Raw genomic sequence first — 26,243 nt, forward strand, 5'->3', positions numbered from 1 at the left:
AAAGACATTCAGAATTTTTGCTATTTTGGAAGACATAGCCAGTTGAATCTCCTCTGAAGGAACCAGGAGCAACTGATAAGGAAATGAATGAGCAGGATACATCCTGGTTCACAGGTTTAGAATCTATTAGAGGAACTAGCTGTGTTTTGGGGAACTGTACCTTGCTGTTGAGATATAAATGGCTCAGGGCCCTCCTCCTTGGAGGCCTACGTGACAGCCTTCCTTTAAAAGTCTGGCGCTGTTAATAAACTTTGGCTATTGACCAACAGTCAGTAGTCCACACGTGTTATTATTGGCTCTGTGTACCAAGTTGTTCACTGAAGGACAGCAACAGGTGACTTTAGTTCTGACCATTGAAGTGATAAAAATTATTCCGTTTTAAGTTGCCCTCAATGCTTCTAGCATTTGCCTAGCTCCAAAATAGGGTCCAGAGAAAGAATTTTATCGGTAGGCTATATTATTTGGTTCTAAATATATTTCCACCTACACACAACCTACAGACAGTAGGTGACATAAATCATTGTTTTCTTCTTTCCTCCATTTTTAAGGATGCAATTAATAGGCATAGGAAATTCCATGGTGTTGGACTTGAAATTAGGATGCTAGTATTTTTCATATTTTTCATAACGTTTACTAATGAGAGAGGAGAGGAACCCAGGAAAGTGAGAGAGTAGCTTCCTATTGCCGTTTTTGAGGTGGGCTAGGCAGGAATACTACTCACCTAGAGGGAAGCTACATTGCTGAGAATCCCCATCCAGGATGGAGCAGTCCAGGGCAGGCGGGCCCTGACAGAGCATGTGAGGAGGAAGGATCACATGAAGAGCCATTTCTCCACCACACTCCACACTCCAGCCTTTCAAGCAGAGTCATCACTGACTCACCGTAGCCAACTCATCCCAACCAATCACTTCCCAAAGGTCTAGTCTTCAACCATGGTAACTGGATCCTCATCCTTCAAGCATTCACATAAATGCATTTAGCTTTTAATGTAAGACGTGGAGTTCGTTTCTTTTCAAATCGTAGTAGCAACGTATTTAGAAAGTGAGCATGGGAAAAAGCTACCAGTTGACTTAAGAAATGAGCAACTACAGGGATTGAACCTCCTTCCATATATGCTGCCAGCATCCCATATGGGGTTGCCAGTTGGAGTCCCTCCTGCTCCCCTTCTGATCCAACTTACTGCTAATGTGCCTGGGACGGCAGTGGGTGATGTCCTGAGTCCTCAGTTCCCTGCCACTCATGTGGGAGACCTGGAATCCCAGATGAAATCCCTGGTGCCTGGCTTTTGCCTGGCTGAGTTCTGATTTTTAGAGCCATTTGGAGAGTGTGCAGATGATACAAGATCTCTCCCCCCATGTCTCTTCTATGTTTATGTGCTGAAATACTGCACTGTGGCCCCAAATAAATGTATAGATATTACCTTAGTCAAAAATTTACCAAATAATTTTATGCAAAGAGTGAACATGGGGCCTGGCACATGAGCCTTGTGGCTGAAATCTTGGCCTTGCATACGTCAGGTTTGTGTCCTAGCTGTTCCATTCTACTTCCAGTGCCTTGAGTGAACCAGCTAAAGAAAGATCTTTTCCTTCATCTCACCTTCTCTCTGTAGATCTGACTTTCCAACAAAAATAAATAAATCTTAAAGGAAAAGAAACAAAAGAGTGAACAAGACACCCACCTATTCTTTTTAAACTTATTTATTTGAGGGGTAAAGGGACAACAGGAGAGACAGACACACAGGCAGAGCTCCCATCACTTGGTTCGCTCCCCCAGATGCCCATGGTCTCCAGATAGCTAGGCCAAGGCCAGAGCCAGAAGCCAAGAATCCAGTCAGGGCTTTCACATAGATGGCAGGGACTCAACTGCATGAGGCATCATAACCAAAGCTCCCAGGGTCAACAGGAAGCTAGGGTTTTTTAATTGGGAGCCAGATTCAAGAATTCAACTTAGGCATTCCACTGTAGAATGTGGTTATCCTGGGCCCGGTGCAGTAGCCTAGCAGCTAAAGTCCTCAGCCTACATGCACTGGGATCCCATATGGGCTCTGGTTCTAATCCCAGCAGTCTGCCTTCCCATCTAGCTCCCTGCTTGTGGCCTGGGAAAGCAATCGAGAATGGCCCAAAGCCTTGGATGCCAACAAGCCAGGAGCCAGAAGTCTCTTTCTGGACTCCCACACTGGTGCAGGGCCGAAGCAGTTGAAAACAGTCCAAAGCCTTGGGACCCTGTACCCACATGGAAGACCCAGAAGAGGCCCTTGGCTCCTGGCTTTGTATCAGTGCAGCTTCTGCCCTTGCGGCTGCTTGGGGAGTGAATCAGCAGATGGGAGATCTTCTTCTCTGTCTCTCCTCCTCTCTGTATATCTGCCTTTCCAATAAAAATAAATAAACTTTTAAAAAGAGAGGGAAAAAAGAATGTGGGCATCCTAACCAACATCTTAGCTGCTAGACTGAAAGCTCACCCTGAACCCCTTTTCAAATGTGTTCTTGTGAAAAAGGAACTCTTTTTGGTAACTGTATTACAAGGAGCAAGGGTGTGATGTCTTAGGGTAGAATTTTTAGCACTTAGAACTCACAGGTCAGCTTCTTTTCCTTTTGCTCTCATGTGAGATTTTTAGTGCTTTAAAGTTTTTATTTCAGATGCAGAGAGAAAGAGAGAAAGAGTGCTCTCACTGGGGAGTTCACTCTGCAAGTGCCCAGATTTCCAGGTCTGAGCTGGACAAAGTTGGAATCTGGGAACTGAATCTGGGCTTCCAAAGTGGGTGGCAGGAACCCGGCTACTTGGAGCTTCCCCTGCTGCCTCCCAGTAGCAGGAGTTGCAATTGGGAGAAGGTCTTGGCCTTGAACCTGGGTATTCTGACGAGAGATACGGGCATCTACACCATCATCCTAATCTCTACGCCAAAGGCCCAGCCCCAAGTGATGCTTTATTAGGCCTCCAGGCCTGAAAATGCACTCATAAATCAAGTAGTTACTTATCCAGATAATCTGTTTCCTGTATTTAAGACTGTAAAGCAGAAAGTACTGTAAGATTTAGCTGTGACTAGACAGAAAATCAGAGATGTGTTTCCAGGCATCCCCTCAGGAGCTGGTTACCCCAGGGAAGAGCTTAATGGGCACCTATGTACCACCCACTCACTCTCCCACTGCCCGAGCTGAGATCTGTATTTGAAGGTAGAATAATGATCAAGTGCATGCTTCATAATATTTACATTTTAATAGCAAGGTCGATTATTATATAAATGCTTCTCATTTGACCAGGGTTTTTGATCATTAAAAATATTATCACCATTGGTGAGTCTATCCTTAAATGAAAGATACAAAATGAAAAAGTGATTTTTCATGCTATGATTGTTCATCCAAACCATATGAAAAACAAGATGTCTTCTATAAAAAGCAAGTAGATACATTAGCTAAACTTTCTGTTCTTTCTTTGTTCTCTTTGATGGATTTTAGACTTGAGTATGGATCCCTACTCTAGTAAAACTTTTGCTTAGGGATAAGAACAGTGTACTTTGTAGTTAAAATACTGTTTCCAACATACCATTACCAATGGGATGTGTTTTTTTTTTATTTATTTGTTTGTTTTTAACTTGACAGTGACAGGGAGATAAAGGAGGAGAGAATTTTCCATCTGCTGGTCCATTGCCCAAATGGTAGCAATAGCTACGGCTGGGCCAGGATTAAACTAGGACCCAGGAACTCCATCCTGGTCTCCCATGTGAGTGGAAGTGGACCAAATGCTTGAGTCATCCTCAGATGCTCTCCCAGGCACAGTAGCAGGGCGCTGCACTGGAAGTAAAGAAGACAGGACTGGAATGTGGGATTCACACTGTCAGTGTCTTGAGAGACAGCTTAATTTCCTGTACCACAATGGTGTGTATTTTGATGATAAGAGAATTTGGCTAATGGTGGTCAGAGACTTGTGACGTAATAATTTTGTGGACTGGAAGTTTTGTTGAAGGTCCTTCGGAGTAAATGTCCCAGCTGATGGTACACAGTTGTCTTTGGACCAGCTGTTATCACGCATGGTGTTGTGGCCGTGTCCTATTCTTTTGCTGGTGACAGAAGGTTCCCTGCCCTAAGGGTACTGGGATGTCCCAGCACACAAGAGCCAACACTGGGTAGCAGCAGCTCTAAGTGACAAATACTCCCTGGGGAGAAGACTTCCACATGCCACAAAGGCCTCATGGGGGCTCTCCTGGGGAGCAGAGTGGGAACTGGAAGCTCTGAGAGGTAATATCAAGAGGATGGGATGGGATTGAGTTATTAGGATGATTCCATGGGCTGCCAGGACATTGAAACCCATTCCTCGGGGGAAACGGGAGCTGTACCCCATCATCTCATCCATTTTATAAGAATTGTTTAACATAGAAACTAAATTTTAGGAGTAGAGTATGGAGGGGAACTTGGATGAGCTTGTTCAAACCCCTTCAAATTAGGTACTGGAGAGCAAGGCAACCCTTAATATTAATTTTAAGCCTTAAAGCACACAGTTGTTGCTTAGAGTCATCTGCTCCGCTCTGAATATGAAACTATTAGCTTCTCAGGTCTTGGTTACAAATACATAAATGTCACTAGTGTTGAGAAATCTGTGTGTGTGTGTGTTTGTCTGATAAACTTTTGGTCTCTATGTTATATTTTTAAAAAATTAATTATTTGGTTCAAGATTCTTTATAACCTGGTCTCCTAAGTCGGTAGGACAAATTCCTGGGAAGCAAAATTGTGGAAGATTTCAGTAGTCTCTTTTTTTATAATTAACATTTCAAAACATTGTATGTGTTGGATGCAATACTAGGAATGTTACAAACACTATTCCTTGTCAAACCTTGCAGTTTTAAATATTATTACCCATTATATAGACATAAGTTCCAATAAGGTATGTAGTGAGTGGAAACAAAACAAGGATGAAAAGCCAGGTCTTTCTGAATGCTCTGTGTTTCTCCCTAACTTAATTTTTTTCTGGGGTGCTATATTATTTGGCTTAAGATTTTAGAATCATGGACCAGAATTGTGGTGTTACAGGTTGAGTAATGGCCTGCAATGCCAGCATCCCATGTGGGTGCCAGTTGAAGTCTGACTTCTCTTCCAATCCAGCTCCTTGCTAATGTAGAAAAAGCAGAAAAAATGGCGCAACTTCTTTGGTCCCTGCATCCCACAGGAGACACAGGTGAAACTCCTGGGATCCTGGCTTCTGCCTGCCCCAGCCCCAGCTCCATCCATTATGGTCATATGTGGAGTGGACCTCTCCCTGTTACCTCCTGCCCACCTCTGCATGCCAAAAACTGATTTTCAAATAAGTAAAATAAATCTTTAAAAAAAATTGTAAAGGCACCATATCAGAGGATTGGGTTCCATTTCTTGGAGAAAAAAAAAATCAGGATCATCGAGTGGACGTTTAGTGTAGCTGTTACGATGCTTGTGTTGTATTAAGTCAGATTGCCTTGTATTAAATTCATGATTCTGACTCCTGTGTCAGCTTTGTACGAATGCAGAGCCAGGGAGGTAGGGGGTTGGCATAAGTGACTGGCTGCCTGCCACCTGTGATGGATACCCAGGTTGAGGTCCGAGCTCCCAACGTCCGCATCCTGGATGATGTGGAGATTTGGGAAGTGAACCAGCAGATAGCAACTCTAGCTGTCTGTTGTCCCTCTGTCATCTGTCTCTATCCCTCTTTGAAATAGACAGTAAGATAGACAATATAATAAATTAAAACACCAATGAACAAAAACTAGCTGTAGTCAACCAGAGTATGAATAGTCATTGGTTCTGTCACTGGCTCACTTGCTTTCCTAATTGGAAGACTCCTCCAGTTAGTTAGGTATGTGCATTCACAGATTCTTCCCCTCTCAATATGTTCTGCTAGCAAAGATTTCCTTAACCAAGATAAAATATCTTATAAAATTGCTCAAAATTGTTCTTTCTCCAGTTGGAACTCTACTAGAGCAGTGGGCAGACCTGGACCCCTGAAGTATCAAAGAAAGCAGGGTTCCTATACAGGCCATCTGGGGCAACTTGGCTTGCTGTCCGCCAGATGCTGCTTACCCTTTTCCCATCCACACAGACACCCTTGGCGCCTGCTCTCATGCTGCCTCGCCCCTGGATCCCACCCCAGCTTGTTGAGCTCTCCCTGTTACAAGTTTCTCTTTGCTACTTCTTTGTTTCCTATCCCCTGTGTACTGTCCGTCTGAACTCTGATCTGATTGAAGGGCCTAGATAGCCTTGAACCTCCTCTATAATTGCTCCTTTGTACTGCAGAATGGTCCTGGAACCAACAGATGGGTTGCCCAGTTACACGTCTATCCACTCTATAATTCTCTGCCATTAGAGCTGCTGAGAAACATCCCTGCCTTCCCCAGGGAGGAGTACTGAGCTCACATTTTCCCAGAGACCAGCATGCTTGTAAATCAAGCTGGGTGGGCATGAAGGACTGCTAAGCTATGATCTGACTTGGATGAATGGAACTCAACAGCTCAAGCACCCTCAATAGACATGGACATGACACAGTTGTGAAAAACTGCTTCTCCTTCTTGCTCACTTGCCCACAGGAATTCCTTTCTTTACTGGCCATTGCTGCCTGCCATCTTCTTACACAGTGGGCTGGTAGTCTCAGTATAAGTTCTTTGAGTCATATATATATGTATGTATTTTAACTTATCTGAGAGGAACAAAAAGAAAGAACTCTGATCCATTGATTTATTCCTCAAATGCCACAACACCAGGGCTGCACCAAGCTGTTCCTGGAGCCAGGAACTCAGTTCAGGACTCCCATGGTGGCAACAGGGACTCCAGTACTTGAGCCAACATTACTGCCTGCTGGGTTATATTAGCAGGAAGCTGGAGTCAGAACCCAGAACCAGCAGTTAAGCCTATATATCTGAGGCGGGACACACCCATGTCTTAACAGCGAAGATGAATGCCTATTCTGATTCATGTATTCATTGGGTAATTTATGTTTCATTTAAATGCCACCACATACAGCCATAAATGTTTTTTGATGTAAAAGATAATTGCAGAGACAGAGGTCCTCCATTTGCCCATGACAGCTGGAGCCAGGAGCTGAGAATTCAGTGCAAGTCTTGCATGTGATAGCGGGGACCCAGCTGCATGACCCGGCACCTGCTGCTTCCCAGTACACTGTGGTGGGAAGCTGGAAGCAGGAATCAACCTGGGACTGCAACCCAGGTCTTCGGATGTGGGAGACTGATGTCCAAATGGTAGCTTAACCCCTGTGCCAAATGCACACTTAGTGGCAAATGTTTTAAAACTGTAAAGTTTTTAATCTATTCTTGACTATTCAGAACTCGGGGAAATGTTCACACCATTCCACATGTCATCTTCTAATGCAGTCTTCTTTCGTCCTTCAGTGTCTTTGGGCGATTAGTTCCAGAAAACCTCTCTCCTCCACTGCGAACACCGGAACACACAGCAGCTTGAGTTTTTTTGTATGAAGTGGTGTAGTATGTGGATATAGCTTATGTGCATACTTGGATTCACCTTTAATACCTATTATAATGGAGATGTGTGAATCATTGTCATACTTTATTATTTAGGGAACAGTGACAAAGAGAAGAAGTCTGTACTCATTTAGTAAACTTAGTTTCAACCCGTGATTGGTTTAATCCGTGGGTGTGGAAAGCTGCAGCAGTCCAAGCCCGCCGTTGAAGAGCCATTAGGGGAGTTGCAGTCTGATAATACAGGTTGATTATGAAAGAAGGCCTTGCTTCTTTATCTTTTTAATTATTATCTTTATTGGAAAGTCAGATATGTAGAGAGGAGGAGAGACAGGAAGATCTTCAGTCCGATAGTTCGCTCCCCAAGTCGCTGCAGCAGCCAGAGATGCACTGATCTGAAGGCAGGAGCCAGGAGCCTCTCTTCCAGGTCTCCCACATGGGTGCAGGGTCTCAAGGCTTCGGGCCGTTCTTGACTGCTTTCTCAGCCTACAAGTAGGAATCTGGATGGGAAGCAGAGCTGCTGGGATTAGAACCGGCACCCATGTGGGATCCCGGCTTGTACAAGGTGAGGACATTAGCCACTAGGCTACCATGCTTGGCCCAAAGCCCTTGATTCTTGCACACTGAGTCAGGCATAGGCATATGTCTGCTGTCTTCAGTCACCAAGCCTAACCTCAACTTGGGTTGTGTCTCTTTGAACATTTCACTTCTGATAATTGTGGCTTTTTTTTTTTCATGACCTAGTAAGTAGAAATGAGGAAACATTTAAAAAGTAGCTTTTTATTATCTTATGCTTAATAGTATTCTGCCGGTTGTGGAAGCGTAGTAGTTTATTTTGTATTTCTCCTTTTAGCAGGAAGATAAAACAATGCCAGGGTAAATAAAGTTGATTCTTTATTTCAACACCTTTGCACTCTGTAATGTGGAGTCTATTTGAACACCTTTACACATGCCTAGTTTCTAACGTAGTCTTTTGATACCTTCCACCCAAATCGTGATCTCTTTGACCCTGATTAAAAATAAACCTGAATTTCTGGGAATCGTTGTGTTTTCATAGGAGATTGTGTGGTGCAAGTGGTCCATAGGGCTCTTCGTCCTGGAGATGCAGCTTGAGGGTCTCTGGTGGTCGCTGTTGCCTGATGGTGCCATGTCGCTGTGGTCTCTCCCCTCTGCTTCTCCAGGCCTCCATCTGCAGGAGCAGCCAGCCCCTGTCCGGCTTCAGTGCTCGCTGCTTGGAGGACGAGCAGATGCTGCAGGCCATCAGGAAAGCCAATCCAGGAAGCGACTTCATTTACGTCGTGGACACTCGTCCTAAAGTAAGTTGCCATCCCGTGATGTCTGGCTCTGCAGCTCTGAGTCATGGAGCGGGAGCCAGGGCAGAGCCGACTGGCCTGCCCTCCTCCCTGGTGCGTGGCAGCTCCCTCTCCGGGCAGTCACCATGTGGACTGCTGGGCTGCTTCCTGGCAAGCCTTGGCACCTGCAGCCCTGAAACAGGAGCACTGGACACGCCAGCACTGTGCCAGGCACATTGTGTCACATGATCAGTGAATCTCTGAGTTTTGGTGATTGCTCTTCCAAATACACAAAAGTAATATTTGACTTGTTTCTAGAAGAGCCCTTTCTCCACTGACAGTAGAAGGTATGCTCTGGAGCTCCGACAGTTCGATTCTTGCAAGATACTCGGCTGTCTGTTTTCAAATGCTGCTTTCCTATAACTTGGAAAGATTTACAAAATATTAAGTTAACTTAGAAAACAAAGTCACATAACTTTAAATATATAAAAATTATAGGAAAAATTGGAAGGATAAACATGACACTTTTACAGTTCCTTGGAGAAAGATGTCAATTTTGGAAAGGAACAGAACTTTCTATTTTCCATTGTTAGGAAAATGTCACTTTATAATTATACATATATTCATTTTCTGATTTAATTTAACAGCTGATAGGAAATAACACAATGTAGGCATCTAGAGATATGCCAGGTTGATGTTACACTCACCTACTACTAGATTTACGTGTTTTTGGAAGAGTGATCAGGACGAGGCCCAAAATTGTCTGCAATTTTAGCGCCAGTTCTTTTAGAACAAATGAACAAACAGGGTTCCCGGAGGCGTGTGCCAGTGAAGACAGAGAGGCAAAGCCATCTATAAGTGTAGTGAATATTTAGGACAGAATGAGATTACAGAATGCAGTACCCTTTGTCCAGCATGTTTGCCACTGCAGTTTATATCCAGCAATGCGCATGTGCATGTACCTTGACTAATGAGACAGCAAGACCTAGAGCTCCGCCCCTGCAGGTGGGTATGGCTGATTAAGCAATAGGAGTGGGTGATAAAAGTACGTGTGATGTGATCCCAGGGAGAAAACTGGAGGGAAGTCTATACCAAAAGGTCAATAGGTAACTTTTCTAGCAGAATGGGAGGTAGATTTTAAGAAACCTTTATAATTTTTAAAAAATTTTTATGTAATATACATTAAATATGTGTGTGCATAATTCCATAGGCTCTGGGATTTTCTCCCCCCACCTCAGCTCCCCCCCATGCTTTTCCCTGTATTATTATAATAGTATCATTTTTCATAAACATTCGTAACTCCATCATTCTGCTATTTAAGTGTGTTCTGACATTGCGGATACAGATAATGGCAGAGTCCGGCATCCTATTGTCAAGATATATTTAACAGTTTCATTGGGAGTCCATTTTTTATTTAGAAGTAGAGATGTGTACTGCACTGTGTCATCACATCTGGATATGATAGTCTTTTTATGAATTTTATTTTTTTGATGATTATATGGTGGATCGGGGTGGGGAGGATCGAGGCTTAGAGACAATTGGGTGTATTCCTTGCTGCTTGTTATTTCTTCTTGTTTCTGGAGGAAAGGGAGAGACAAAAAGGGAAACCACTCATGACTTTCCACATGTCCCAGTACCGAGGGATGAGGCACCATCGCCTCATATCAACCCAGAGTCTCAGTGTGTACATAATCTGAGGGTTCTGTGCAAGTGGTTTGGATAGTTCTGAAATGCTGTCGATTTCACCGATCTGAGGACGATGTCACCCTCCCAACGTCCACTGGCTCCATTCACAGAGATCTTTGGCTGTCATTGTTTATTTGGGGTAGTTGTCCAGTTAGTTCTGTTCTTCTGCTACAGCACCAAATGAGCTGCCACATTCTCCTTTTACAGCAGGGCCTGGGTCAACTGCTCCGTCTTTTTCACAAAATAGGATATGTTCTTGCAGCCGAGTCCAAGGGCCCAGGCCAGGTGTCCCAAGTGTCACCAGACCCCCACTCCTGGGGCTCTTGATTCCAGTACTTGCCTAGTAGTGGGTCCCGGGACCTGGGCTGGGTGGTCCAAGCCCTGCTGGATCGCCCACCCCTGGGGCTCAGAAACCCTGCACCCACCTAGTAAGTGGAGACATGATAGTCTATTACACAGTTACTATACATTCCTTTAAGTGAAAAGCCATGAAACAAAATCAACAACAGGAAGTTAAAAAAATGTATAACACCATGAAGTTAAATAACATGCTACTGAATGATCAAAGTGTTGTTGAAGAAATGAAAAAGAAAATAAAAAAACTTTTTTGGAGAAAATGATGCTACTGTATGACTTATGAGTCTGAAAAAATCTTTCTAGATCACAATTTGACATGTTTTTTAACCATTAAAAAGTCAAAAGAGCATAACAAACTTTATATTTAATGGAGTTCTCATATATGACTGAGTAATTCCATTCCTAGCTGTATGCTCAAAGTAAATGGGAACATACCTCCAGTAAAAATGTTTCTATGAGTATTTATTCAGCACAAATAGCCTCCAAGTGGGAATAACCAAATGTTCAGCTGGTGTATCCATAGAATAGAGTGTTATTTAGCCATACAAAGGAAGATAATATTGATACATACTACAATATGAATGAACTTTTAAAATGGTATGCTAGGTGGGAAAAAAAAGTCTCCAAAGTACCAGTATTTTAAGGTTCTTTACATGAAATGCCCAGAATAGGTAAATTAACGGTGACAAAGAAGGCTCATGATTGTCCAGGGCTGGGGGCATAGAAGAAATGAGAGGTGACTGAATATACGAAATACTAGTAAATTGTGCACTTTAAATAGGTGGATTGTAGGACATGTGGATTATGTGTCAATGAAGCTATACAAAAGAAAGAAAATAATTCCAACAGAAGGCAAAATACAGTGCCAGCAGCTTAAATCACCTAAAGTATCATTAGGAATAGAATAAGTTAATTATAGATTTGGTCTAGTGTCTATTCAAGGTGATCTGAGGAACGGGGTGAACTGAGTCTTGTCCCTGTGTGGATGCTCAGGCCGCAGTGGCTTTCACTGCATCTCAATGTCATTTCACCAGTACTGGTGGATGCCTTGGTTCACATACCACGGTCTAGAGTGAGATCAGTGAGTTGGTTATGTCCTTGTCCTAAAACAGCCCATCTGATTCTGAGTGGGGTGGTCAGTGTGGAGGAGTAGTGAGGGTGGTGATCCTCTCGGATGCCAGGTCAGAAATAAGTAGAGATGAACGATGAAGTATCCACAGGTTCTTCAAAGGGTCATGAAACAGTGGAACCAAAGTTTATTTTGGTGCAGAAAATATTTTAAGTCAATGCATAGTTTTTTCAAAATATGCATTTTGAAGACACCCTTATACTAAAGCTGAATTGCGTTCATGGTCTGGTACATTTTTTTTTTGCAAAGGAGCCAATCCTTTAAAAAGAATTCTCAAATTACACTGCAAATAAAAAAAATAGCTTCTCTGAATATTCTCCTTTGAAAGATCCAGGAAATCTTTTTTTTACTTTTCTCTTTGGATATGTGCTTTTCTCTTGGGCTCCTGGGGTTAAGACCCCTTCTTCCGGGAGTTAACTGCCACCCACTTTCTCCTGCTGACCTTTTGTGAGTCAGATGCAGCAGTTTGGGATTTCTTAATCATTATAGATAACTGAATGTCGCCTCCTTCAGCAGATAAACTGAAGACAAGATAAGAGCAGAAAAGGAGGAAAAGGCAAGAACTCTGCTATCCTATTTTTCCAGATTTAACTGAAGGCAATCGGTTGCCTCTACTACTTTAAGGGCAGTGAGCCACACTTGTACAATGTTATGTAAGCCTTCTAGGAAACACAGCAGCTGTAGAGCCAGGAGCACTCTAGATTTAAAATAAATTAATCCAGAGGACTGGATTTGATGGGTATATTTAGCACTAAGTGTGTTTACTCTCAGTGATAAGGAGTTTGACATTAATCCATTAAAGAAAATTGGTGTCTCGTACCAGTCATGCCCTCCTCTCGTGTTTGCTCATGCATATGCACTCCACAGGAGTTTTAAACTGTTTGCACAGAGTATTCATTTGTTGAAAGATCATGTGTGTTGATTTCTGGTTTCAGAGTGTGTTAGGCTTCATTCGCAGCCAGGAGACTATGTCGATGTTTGCCACAGAAGGTGTGGACACTGGCAAATGGACTCTTTCCAGGTTTGCATACAGGTTTAATTAACAAGAGAGAGGTGAGGAGGCAGCCCAGATCATTTGGAGTGGAGCTAACCTCACAGGAGAGCTTCCACAGTCGCCTGTTCAGATGAAAGCCTTCCTAATCGCTTGTTGAGATTCAGATAATTGGAAGGCAAAGGTAGTAAATTCTTTAAATGTATTGAATTATTAATTCAGATATATATATATGTATATATATGTGTGTGTTACTGCCAGGTAATGGTACATTCAGAAAATTAGTAACTGTTGTGTGAAATTGTGAAATGAGGGATCGACATTTTATCTTACCTTGTTTGTGATTTTTTTCAGTAATATGTTATGGGATTTTGCTGTTTGTAAGAAGTCAAGATATTGTTTCATCTTAGAATTCCTGAAAGTTAGGGGAATTTTCTTTTTTCCCTTTTCATGGATGAGGGCTTAAGCTTCGAGAGTATCACATAGTGCACAGTCTGGGTGGAAATCCAGGCTTACCTGACTCCAGAGAGTATCCTGCCTGACCAGGGAGTGTACTGCTTTGTTTTGGTTCATTGTTTTCTGTCCAGTAAAGGTCTCAGTGGAGCCTTGTTTATGTTTTAAGGCTCAGATGGCTGGCACCTCTGCATGCGTGCTCAGCGAGGTGGAGATTCGGAGCTGGGAAGCAAGCAGAAGTTCATCCAATGTCAGGCTGGGGCCAGAGGAGCCAGGGAGCCCTGAGCTATGCCAGTTAGCTCTGGAGAAGGTGTAGACCTGCGGAGAAGAAAGGAATGAGGTGCCAGCTGGCGCCTGCCACAGTTCACATTCAGCCTTTTTGTTCTTGCTGCTTCTTCAAGTATGGCTTGCAGCTGTGACCTCTGATTTTACCATGTGAGGGATGTCTTTGTATGATAGGGTATCACAGGAATGCTTCTCCTATTCTCTGCAATTCCTAATTTGAAAGTTTCTATCCATTAAATCCTATCTGAGTAAAATCAGTGCTGCCGAGTAGGGGTTTGCCGAAGAAGGGAAGCTGGAATCCCACTTGCTAGTCAGATCCACCACACACCTGCTGATGGCCATCACGGCAGAAGCGGAGGGCAGAGAACGGAAGATGGCAGCATTTGGTGCATTGAACACTATGTGCGCTGTCTCCAGCTTCCTGTGGGACAATGTGGACGGTGAGGAGGGAAATTGGAAATGAACCATCTTGCCAGAATCTTCATCACAGAGCTTGCCTCCTGGGGTCCTCCGGTGCAGGGACAGTGGATATAAATTTTCGAGGAACACTGAGAGGACTGGAACAGGTGCACAGCAAGGTGGATGTTGCATGTCAGTGAAGTGTGTCCTCCCTACCTGCAAGGACTCACACGTGTGCCTTGGGCAATTCAGCATTTAGAACCTTCTGACGTAAAGGACAGAGATGGTCACGTAATGTTAGCCAGACAAGCAGTGGCAGTGAATGACAAGAGAATCCAACCGTGCCTAGCTTTGCAAAGAGACAATTCACCATTTAATCTCCTGTTATGGCTCTTTTGCACCTCTGTCAAAATAGGAGAGAGAAACAGAGCGAGCCAGCCCGTCAGAGGCAGAAAGAAAGCAAGTGAACCATAACAAACTGCTCACCAGTCCACATAGCCTGCAATGGGAGAAAGAGATCCTTTTGCATCCTACATAGACTTGGCATTTTAAATGAAGCTAAATGGAGATTTCATATCTGGATGTGATTCTGTGGCCATTAAATTTGCACAAGGTGTCGATTGGGAACAGGAAAGGAGGATTTTGATCAGCACATTTGTTGACTATAGTTGCAAAGGGTACATTCTTCTGGGATTTTTGTGTTTGTGCAATTTGAGGTTCTTAGTTTAACCAGTGATGGAAGGAAAATGGCCATCCTGTGACAGCCTCTGTTAGGGTGTGGCCCACATCAGCTTTTGCTGTCATTTTGCAACCAGGTCAGGTCCCCTCATTATTCACGTCCAAAATGCTGCTATTGAAACCTGAGAGGCCAAGACAAAGATGATGACCAGGCTAGCCTTTAATGGGCATGTAGAGTAACATCAACTGACTGTTTCACGTAGGTGATTGAAGTAGGGTTGAGCTAGGTCCTCATTTCTGTCAGTCATTTATCCACTTGGTTTACCTGTCAGCGTGTCATCACTGAGAGAATGAGTGCCCAAGTGAACTATAGCAAGCCCCTCACCAATCCACATAGTCTATAATTGGGAGAAAAAGATCATTTTGCATCCTCTACAGGATTGATGGCCTATATGAAGGTGACCAGGCTGGCCAGCCTGACCTGAGGGCTCTGGCTGACATAAGACCCACAAGGGGGGTGGAGCCGCCGTCTGTTAATCACCACTGACTATGTAAATGCCTGCCTCTGTCCACTCTGTCCCTAGTCGGTGGGAACTTCTCTGTCATGGGCAGTAAAGTCAACCTCCAGGTGATCAACAAAACCTGCTCAGGATTCGTCTGCTTCTGCCCCCTACCGCTGTAGATGAAGCTACAGGTTTTAGCTGGTCCTGTTGGTAGAGGGCCCTAAATGTTTTCTGGCCTCCTCTTCTACACCACATGAACCTCCTGCCTGGCCTAGGCGATTAGCTAACCTTTGCACCACTGCTTTGGTCCTGCCATATCTTCTCTTCCCAATGCTTCTTCTAGAATGCCACTCCCCCCCGCCCCGCCCCGCTACCCCTCTCCTTCCAGATCACTGGAAGCCAGCACTGGTTTTCACACTCTGGTGAAACATTCCTGACTATGGAATGCCTGGGCTATTGTTTGCTGCCCTTTGGCGATATATATATATATAGCGCCAGAAAAATAGGTCCAGGATAACCCCTTGAGTATTTACTGCTTGTAACATTGTGTTTCCTGCTCTGAGGGTTCACCATGGATCCAGTAAAATAGGTGGAACTCCTGAACAACTGTACTTTAGATGGTAGATTAAATATTGCCACCTTCTGTTCATTTTGGGAAGTACACAGTTCCCTTCCAGAGATCACTGTGTCAGTCCTTTGCTCTTATTTTATTTATTATTATTTGTTATTGTTTTATAATAGTTCCATAGGCTCTGGGATTTACCATCCCCCTCACCAAACTACCCCCCCCACACACACACTGATTTCCCCTCTAGTATTAAAATGGGTGGTCCTCTATGAACAGACGTAAGTCCATCGTGCTGTTATTGAGGTATTTCCTGACATTATAGGCATGAACAATGTCGAAGAGTCCAGCACCCTACTGCTAGGATATTTTCAACTGTTTCACTGGGAGTCTGTCTTTGGTCTGGATGTGGAGAGACATGCTGTACTTTCTCCATATCTGCACGTGTCAGTCTCCACTACACTTCTATTATTCATCCCCCTAAATACAGTCAGCGTAGTCCACAACAGGGAGAAAAAGGGTAGATTTTCATCAACATGAAGTTAATGAACATGATACAAAAGTACTAATGTGTTGCTAAAGTGATTAAAAATAAAATCTAAAGCCTTGTAGAAATTGATGCTACTGCATGCCACTGTGGGTCTGGGGAAATTACAGTTAAAACTAGAAAATCATTATCTCATAATGATTTAATAAAAATCATCATCTCATACCTATGAGATGTAGCAAAGCATTGTTGAAAGGGACCATTACAACCTCAGGTGTTTACGAACAATTAAACCATCTCTTGAAGGTGATGAGTTAATCACAAGAACTTCCTAAAGTGGGCACAAATAATTAGGAAGTATAAAAGGTAAAACTTATAGCAAAATAGATTTGATGCCACAAAACTGCACATTGAAACAAAGAAGAGTGTCAGTAAGTTTTTACAGATAAGCATGTATTTAAGCATGTGAACATGAAGTATTGAAGTAGTAGGAATGATATTTTGATTCTAATTTGTCACACTTTGTCAAAAGAGAGCCTGGTATGTGGTGAGTAGGTTTCCCTTGAATTCTTGCTGGCACAGAATAAACAGGGCTGCTCTCACCCTGGGATGCACTGAGGGACCTACTGGTACAGTGCTTTAACTTTGGCATTAAAGGATAAGCCAGTCGTTTTGAAACGCAATTATACAGAGTGGTGTTATTTAATATTCCCCTGTAAACATATGTGCTTTTTAAAGCAGGAACATAAATTACGATGTCTTGGAATCAGTTTATTTTAATTTTTTTTTTTTTTGAGTGAGAGCAAATCCTTGAATCCGATGACATGCGTGGGAGAAAGGTGAGTCTCGTAGACCAGGACAGGGACTGAGATCCTGGAGCGGGTGCTGCAAACACTGCAGTGTGCAGCAGCAGTGCCCGTGTCGTGTGAGCTGACCACCAGCTGGTGCCCCTAATGGCAATGACTTGTCCTCTGCAGGGTCTCCCTCTTTTTTTGGTCGCTTCTAACACACTTTATTTCTACCATTTCGTTGACAAACTGAAATCTGTGTTCTTTGTAACACAGAATGAACGCAGGTGTGCCTAAAGGAGCGTGGTCCTGATCCACTACCATTTCCCCCCATCCTGCTGCCATAGGCACTGCCAGAGGAGGGTATCCTTCCATTAAATTTTGCTGGCTTAATAAAGCTGCCTAAGTGTAAACACCTATCTCAGTTTGTTTTATAAAAAATTGGATGTCTCTGAATAGTATTTGCTACCATTTTTCACTTAATATGCTGTGAGCCAATTTCAAGTTTATAGAGTAAGAAACATGTATCATATACTCTTTTCTTTTTTGTTAGCGCTTGGTAGTAGCCAAGCTCATGAGTAACTACAATATTCACATGTTTTCAGTTTTCAGTATTACAAAAAAATATTACAGTAAACATTATGTCTATGTGCCAGTACTTTAACTTTTTTTCAGATTCTTACAAGTCCGTATGGATCAGAGAATATATATATTGTATTTTAAAAATAGCACATTTTCGAAAAATGCTGCTTTGTCTTATTTTCTTAAACATTTTTTTTTCTGATAGTGGACTCTGAGTATAGGTTTGTGTGTGTGTGTGTGTGTGTGTGTAGAGGAGAGAATGGTAGGCAATCCTTTTCATGGACTGAGATGATTCCTAGGACAGGAAGCAAAAGTGGAATAAATTACTAGGCGTGGGAGCTTAACCATTCCAAATATACACGCAGTTCCCAACTAATGCAGGGCTTGTTTTGATTTTCTAGGGCTAGTTTTAAGTTTGGTCAGTTTCTTAACATCCATTATAATTTGAAGCAATCCTGGCTTCTCATACACAAAATCACAGCCCTGAAAATGACCAAAAAGCCCACTGTCTAAGCCTCTTGATTTCAGGAAGGTGACTGGAGGAAACGTGTCCGCAGATGTTGCATCTGCCTGCTCCCTTTTCATTATGTTGCATGAGTCCAGCTCCAGGCTTATTTGGGTTATCTGAGGGATCCCTGTAGCTAGTCCATTCCAATTGGATAGTAATGTGTGTATTGTTAACATCATACTGGGAGACATAGTAACTGAACTAAAAGAACTTCATATTAATATCTGTATCTGCTCACGTGCTACCAGCCTACATGCTGTGCTGTGGGGGTATTAGTTTGGGGGCCATATGACTTTATCACAGACTTCCACATCAGTGTGGTATTTGCCAGGGACCAGCAGGGGACAACTCTGGAAAACTTAGGACAATGCTACTATGCCAAGAAATTCTTGGAGTTGCATATAAGTCCAGAGTGAAGGGCCTGGAACCACATGGCTCATTGTTTCTGTGAATTAAAGCCTATTCTTTTTGCATAGCTTTGGAATATTTTTATAGGTATCCATAATGTTTGAGTTATTTCATGTCCTGAATATAATTCGTGATTCTTCTGTTTTGCTGACCACTGCAGCTTAATGCAATGGCAAACCGTGCTGCAGGGAAAGGCTATGAGAACGAAGACAATTATTCCAATATCAAGTTTCAGTTTATCGGGATAGAAAACATCCATGTCATGAGGAACAGTCTGCAGAAAATGCTTGAAGGTAAACCATTTCCTTGTGCACAGCACTAAGAAAATGCAGTTAAATGTTTTGATGCCAAAGTGGAATAAGATAGTCTTCTGATTTTAACAGTTACTGTTTTCCAGTGATGTTGCTTACATAGATGTGATGAGGTGGGTGGGAAGTGCCGTGTTTCAGTGGCTTTGTAAACATTTAATAGCCTTTCTCTTGCTTTTTTTTTTTTTTTAACATTCTAAATCAGTTTGTCACTGTGTGGTTAGCAGTCACAGATCCTTTATTTGTATTAACATTTAGGAGAGGACTACCGATGGATGTTTTTTCTTTCTTCCTTATAATGTTAGTTTGACCCAAATTCAGGACTGATAGATGATAAAGCAATCCTACATTGAACTGTATTGCCAAGATGCCAAGTTGCCAGAAGGGAGAATATTTTGGGCCCTGATTCTCTTTCTTTTTAAGATTTATTATTTGTTTGTTTGAAAGTCAGAATTACAGAGAGAGAGGGAAGAAGGGGGCGGGGGAGAGGAGAGAGAATCTTCAATCTGTTGGTTCACTCTCCAAAAATGTGCAATGACCGGGGATGAGCCAGGCCAGAATCAGGAGCCTGAAGCTCCTTCTGAGTCTTCCATGTGGTGGCAAGCACTTGGACCATTTTTCAGATGGAGCAGCCAGGACACAAATGTTACCTGCAGCGTCACACCAGCAGCTTCCTGATCCTCTTTCCTGAACAGCAGCACCCTCTGTGGTGCGCCTGTACATGGCTGCCTCTGCAAACTGCAGTGGGCACTGGCAGCATGCTAGCGGGTTTGCATACTCCTGGTGAGAGGACCTTAAGATGATGGATTATGTGAAATAGAGGGATTATTCTTGTGTCCAAATTAGCCTTGAGTGGGTAAGCAAGCATTGTGTATTTCAAACAAAACCAGCTTCATCTCTTGTTCCTGCTCTTTATGATCAGAAGCTGAGGGAGGAATCAGTTGCCACACTACGCTTTGCAGTAAGCTCAGAAGGCAGAGGCAGATGTAGACACCCCAACCTCACGCCATGGATGAAAGCCCTGTGTGACCCCACTGGGGAATGCCTGGAGAGGCACCGCCGTGTGCTAGGGAAGTACACTGTCTTCACAGGAAACACAGGGTCTGGGGTGAAGAGCATTGGAGAAGGTACTGGATCGTGTTTTGCAGCACACATTTGCTCTCAGTCACTGATGTGGCTCACTGTTTCATTAGAATAGTAAGATGTCCTGAGAACCTACCAGTGGGACTGGGGAAGCTGCAGTGTCACACTGGCCAGATTCCATGTGTGTTTCCTGTACTTGTGGTTCATCTCTGTGTTAGGAAACATCGAACATAACTAGTTAGCTCTGTGTAAATGAGAGGACGGCCTAGCAGTTTCCCTAGGCCCTTCTACCTATAGCAATTTGATACTCGTGTGCAAATGCTTCAAAACTGAGCGTTTAAACAGGACTCCCTACGTCTGAAAGAACCAGAGGCCTAGTGTTGTCTCCCTCTTACTTCCCCACAGTTCGCCCCGGCATGATAATGTTAGCTTTTTAAACTTCTCAGCATGATCACGGGGCACTTTGTCCCTGCTTATAAGCAATGCCTTTTCTATGTTGAATGACTAGATTCCTAGCCTGGTACTGTAGTTGTAAAGGTTGTCCAACTTTCATGTGAAAAGGTATTTTTGTTCTGTTCTGTTTTTTGTTTTTTTGTTTTTTGGTTTTTTGTTTTTAATCATGGGTAGAGTCATTAAAAGCAACACACTGAAGTATTTTGTATTTGTTATTTGGCACTTTCAAAAATGTAATTTCTCTTCTGTGCAGGAAATTGTCCCTCAGGATGCTTAGACACATTTGGCTTGAGTTCTTGAATTGGTGTTTATTTGATTTCTCTTAAACCAATAATCCAGCCCTTGTACCCGTGCTCTGACTCACCACCCTTTTCCAAAGGACTAGCCAGCCGATTGGGTCCTGGAGGGCAGTTGTATGTTTCATAAGAGATCATTTCGCAAGGGACTGTGGCGCTGCTGCATTGGCCTAGCTGTGTGGAGTACAGCAGGCACAAGGACAACGTTCTGGATGCATTTCAGGGGACTTGACCAGTGTTTGGGTCTGTGCCTTTGCTGGGAAAATTATAAACCATGTGCAGACTGTGCTGACAAGCTGAGGTCGTCGGCCCCACCTTCTGAAGGTTTTCCTCCTTCAATCAGCTGACCTTGGCATCAGGGAGTGAGCAGAAGGTTTGGATAGCTGGGCACTCAGTAGGCAAGGCAGTAGTGTAGTTCATGCACAATTATTTATTTTCTTTCCACTTTTTTTAACCATTGGTATAGACGTTAGCATAGATTCCCAGTAATAGAAAAGTTTGCTGACAACAGCGCTGTGATGAGCAAAAGCAGGAGGGTGTAGGACCCAGATCACCACCTGTATGGGTACTGTCATAACCCTCAATTTTAATTTTAACTTGGATTTTTCAGTTCTGAACCAAAAGGTATTTGTGATTATTTGTTGATGACGTGATGCCTTTCAATTACACAGATTTAGTAGTTTATGAAATGCTTTTTAGTGTAGTTTCCCTTTTGATCTTGTGATGTTTCCCGCTCAAATAATGAAAAGCATATTCTGTGTTTTTCTGTTGAGGCAGTGGGTAGAGGAGGCTGGAAGAGGCTCTTTGAAAGGCGGAGCAAGTTGTGATCATCAGAGATGAAGAACCCGCCCTTGGCAGTGGGAGACAATTATAATAACTCAATATTGAGAATTGAAACTATTGAAGCACATAGAGGACATGCACGTCTCTGCTCCTTGAGACTCCACTCTAGGGCTGGGGAACTACTTTCTTTTGCTGCCAAGGATCATTTGTTACATTCATGGGTATAGAAAATTATCAACTTAAAAATGAACCTGCTACAGATTTCTTGGATTTCAGGTGCCATCTGAGGCTGCCTCGGCACGGACAGAGCAGATGATTTCACAATGGCCATATGTTCCCTGCCGTGAAGGACACCTCTTGGTGTTTAACTGCTTCAAAGTTAGACAGGTGCTATGGGAAAGATATGGCGGGAACGACCTTTTGCATGTGTCTAAGAAAATGTCATTTTCTCTGCAAGACAAGGTTTGTGCCAGGATTCTGCATGAACTGTAGGTTAACGGTGTTGGCTGTTCTGAAGCTCTGTATATGATCAACCACCGATACATTCTTCTAACTGGAAAGCTGAGCAGCTTCTATGTGCCAGGCTTCATGTAAGTGACTGAATTTGATTTGCACAGTGATAGTGCATAGTCCATAGTATTATTTATTATAAAGAAACAGTTTCAGAGAATAGGCAACGGCAGAAAAAATTTTAGAGGAAACTATAAATTGGAATAAATGAACAGGAGGAAAATGTTTAAACTTGCTCTGGTAGTTAAAGAAAAGTGAGTTAAATCGCCAAAGTTCCATTTCTCAAACTTTTTTTAAACAAATGAAAATAGCCAGTATTGAAAAGAATGTGATACAAACAGTGTTTTAAACATCTCTGCTGTCCCCTGAGTTGCCCCAGAGGCATCGTTTCTATGAGATGCTGCTTCTTACAGACTAATTCAAAATTGGGTTTAAAAAGTTTGAAAACATTGGCAGAGCAGTTTATTAACAATACAAATAGAGCATTCCTGTTCCAAAATTTGAAATGGGCCAAAATCTGGAACTTTTTTGACCCAACATGATGTTCGGAAACCTTCAGAATTTTGACCATTTTTAAGATTTTCAGATTAGGAATGTTCTATAGGTAAAAGCCTATTGAAACACTCCAAAATGTGAAAAAGTCTGGAATCCATAAGTTCCAGTGCAAAATGTTTGGGTAAGGGACAGTCAACCTGAAGTAGGATATTTGAAGCCGTGTGAATGTCTGATCATCAGTGTATTAGAGCTGGATGGGAAATAAGGCAGCCTGTACACAAACTAGCTCCCAGGTGGACTCCCGGGGCTGCAGGTAGAGAATTAGCCTTTTACCGCCACTATTGCTGCTCCCTGTTTATGTTTTTGAAGATATATTTGCTCAAATAATCTTCCTTATGACCATGTTGTAGTTATTGGGGCACAGAGACTAAAAAAATTCTAACAATAATTGTTAGAATCAAAATTTCTACCTATTTAGTATCACACGAATTTACTGTCATACAAATGTCACACTCTTTTCAAAAAAATTTGAATTTACTTCCTTCAAAGATAGAGACAGATGAGTTGCCATTCACTAGCTTGTTCCTTAAACATCCCCAGGCTGGGGCAGGGCCAGGTGGAAGCCGGGAGCCCAGGACTCAGTCCGGTCTGCTACATGTTGCCTCCGAGTGTTCACAGGAAACTGAGTTGGAAGCAGAGCAGAACTCACCCAGGGACTCTGTATGTGCTTTGTGTATAACCACTTGGCCGAACACCCCCACTAAATGCCACTCTAAATCCCTAGGCTCTACTGCCTCTCTGCCTCGGTTGGTTTAGAAAATGGCCTGCCCTAAGTGCACGAAGACCTGGATTTGGATTCTTGCTGAAATCTGAGTAAATATGATTGATCTCATTTCCTGTGTTTGTAAACAATGTAAGCACTTTATTTTCCCTGTTAACTCATGACTTATTAAAAAGATTCCATAAAAGTTATATAAAGTGTCTTCTAACGTAAGGAGCATGTGCTTTCTCTTGGGAAAAAGATACACACTTGTTAAAGATTTTGTATTTATTTGTTTGGAAGGCAGAGTTACGGAGAGAAGGAAAGACAGACGGACAGAATGAGAGCAAGAGAGAGAAATCAAGATCAAGATCCTCTCTCTGCTTGTTCACTCCCCCAAATGGCCAAAATGGCTGAAGCTGGGCAGGTCTCGGGACAGGAGCCAGGAGCCTCCTCGGAGTTTCCGACATGGGTGCAGGGACTCAGGGATCTAGGTCATCCTTTGACGTTTTTCCAGGTACATTGTCAGGGAGCTGGAGTGGAAGTGAAGTGGCTGGGACTCAAACCAGTGTCCATATGAGATGCTAGCACTGCAGGTTGTAGCGTTGCTCCCTGTGACAGCAATAATACATGTTAAAATCGGCCCTGGGAATGAGTGGTGAAGACCCCAGTTAGGGTATCTGTGTCTCACATTTGCAGTACGTGTTTAAAACCCGGTTTCAGCTCCTCTCTCCGACCTGGGTTCCTGCCACTCACAGAGGGGGCACAGATTGAGTTCCCAGCCCTGGCTTTGGCCTGGCCCAGACCCCTCGCCATTGCAGAGATTTGAGAAATGAACTGGCCAATGGCGATTCATTCTGTGTCTCTCAGCCTCTAAAATGAAGGCATGAATAAACAAATATTTTTGAAATGTAAGTTGTTAAAAGAGGCAATGAATAAAGTCAACGTGCCTGTGAACTACAGATTAATTCAGCCAGCCAGCCAGCCAGGCAAATATTTGGTAGGTCGAATGCCTTCCTATGGGTAAATTGTCTTAATTTCTTCATTCAAAAGACATGGAATAGGACAGTTCAGTTGTGCAGCAGCTTGTAAGTGTTTACCTTGAGATATGGTCTGGTGTGCATTCAGTACAAGGCCATCAAGATGCCTTCATTAGCAATATGTCAGAACTTGCGGGTGTTTTCTCAGCAAGTTGTTTCAAAGAGCTAGTCATCGGCCAGACCAATGGAAACAGACCCAGAGTGCACGGGACGCAGGCTCAGTGACAGCTCAGCAGTTTGCGCAATGATTTGCTTAAAAGAGGACCAAGCAAGTTCCATTTAAATTTTTTAAGCAGGTTCTAAAGTGTAGTTTCTGGCCTATCTCTTGAAATTGTGGCTATTGGAGGTGGAGAATGTGGCCAAGTCTGGTGAGCCTGGAGATGGGTTGGGCATCGTGTATGAAGGTTCTGAGACCTGGTTCAATGCAGTCTTCCTTGGGTGTGGAAAGGATGGCACCTGCCTGCTGGTTTTCATGGTCACAGAATTGATTTCTCCTTGCTCTGGTCTCCCTGCCAAGTGCGGTGCACCACGCTCTACTGAGGAACAGCTCCAGGCACGCCCAGCTCCTCTCACAGGAGTTCAGTTGTGGTAGTCAATTCCAGGGACCTTTTTGTTTAATGTTGTCTTCCTTGTCTTTATGGGGTCATGGCTAATTTAGTCTATAAGAAATGGAATATTTCTGTCCTTCATGGGTTTGTCGCATTGTTTTATAGTATTTCCTGTCACGTTACCCACAGATATATGCTATGAAGTTTCTTCCAGATATTGGGGCTAAGCTTAATCCTTTGCTAATTGTCTGTATTCTGATCATTTTTCTGATACTGATTTTCCTCAGTTTACACTGCCAGATGGGGAAACTAATAATGAGTTGAAAATATGGTCATTTTTTCCTTAAAATTCAACAACGTTACATGGTTCCACCCAGCACATCCACTTTTCCTTCAAAGGGAATGAAATAGCCTTACACAGAAATACCAGTGGTAAGGCCTTGGAGGATCAGTCTTGCTAGACAAGCAACTTTTTCTTTTTTTCTTGTCAGACATTTCTGATTATCGGTGCATGGTCAGAAGGAAGGCAAGGCCCTTCATCTGTCTAAGTTGGGGGACGGATTCCAGCCTTATTGTCTGGAGCACAGAGGACTTACTAAACCTCTTGAAGCCACTGCTTCCTACCTGAAAATGAGAAGTAATTGATGCCTATATAGCCAACAGTAAAGCCTCATGCACAATACTCTGCTTATAACAGGTGCCTGTAACAGGAACTACTGTCATTAACTTCTGATAGCTATTCATTAAACCTGTATTATCATTGGATACAAAAAATTGCTTCGTTCATTGATACAGAAAAAACCAGTTTTGAAATAGGGTGTGAAGTTGCATGAGTCACTGTTGAATGTGTTAACTGACAGCAAAGCCGAAGACTTCTTTTCCAGTGACATTATCAGGGAGAAGGCAAGAGAACGTGATGTAATGAGAGAATAGTGGCTGTTGCCGCCATTAGGCAACGCTGCAATGAAAGTTTCCACCCTCAGAATTATTGTTTTATGTTTTGTTAATCATCAAGGCCAGAGTGTGGGCAGCAAGGACATTATGAAACAGGCACTTATAGAAGACAGTGTATACATGAATTGAAAGACAAGGCTAATTGTACTGCAAGGTGAGTTGTTTTCCCACCCCACTGTAAAAGGGGTTTGGCAATTCAGGCTCCCTTGGCTGTGGGTCACGAGGTCTGAAGGTGGACAAGACATCGGCCTGTGTGAAGTGTGGAATGAGCCCCCGCCCCTCCACTTGCCATATCCGCTGCTGCTGTCACTGCGTCAGCTCTATGCTGCCAACATCCCTATCTTACAGGCTCCTGGCCCCCTCTCCAATGCCTACTGCTACAATCTCTAGTTGATTTATTTTTAACTATATTTTTATTTATTAACATTTAGGCAGAAGTTATCATGGATAGA

General features: G+C 43.0%; 1 protein-coding gene across 1 annotated transcript in view; it reads left to right on the forward strand.

Annotated features, from left to right (window-relative positions):
* MTMR7 (myotubularin related protein 7) overlaps nt 1–26,243 on the forward strand; it is a 104,812-nt gene that overhangs the window by 59,647 nt on the left and 18,922 nt on the right. Inside the window, exons 6-7 of the mRNA XM_040965899.1 lie at nt 8,632–8,766; nt 18,722–18,854. Coding sequence (XP_040821833.1) covers nt 8,632–8,766; nt 18,722–18,854 — 268 coding nt within the window. The remainder of the gene's footprint in view (nt 1–8,631; nt 8,767–18,721; nt 18,855–26,243) is intronic.

The sequence above is a fragment of the Ochotona curzoniae genome, unplaced genomic scaffold (assembly GCF_017591425.1).
Source record: "Ochotona curzoniae isolate NIBS_2020 unplaced genomic scaffold, NIBS_Ocur_1.0 scaffold_4505, whole genome shotgun sequence".
Lineage (NCBI taxonomy): Eukaryota > Metazoa > Chordata > Mammalia > Lagomorpha > Ochotonidae > Ochotona > Ochotona curzoniae.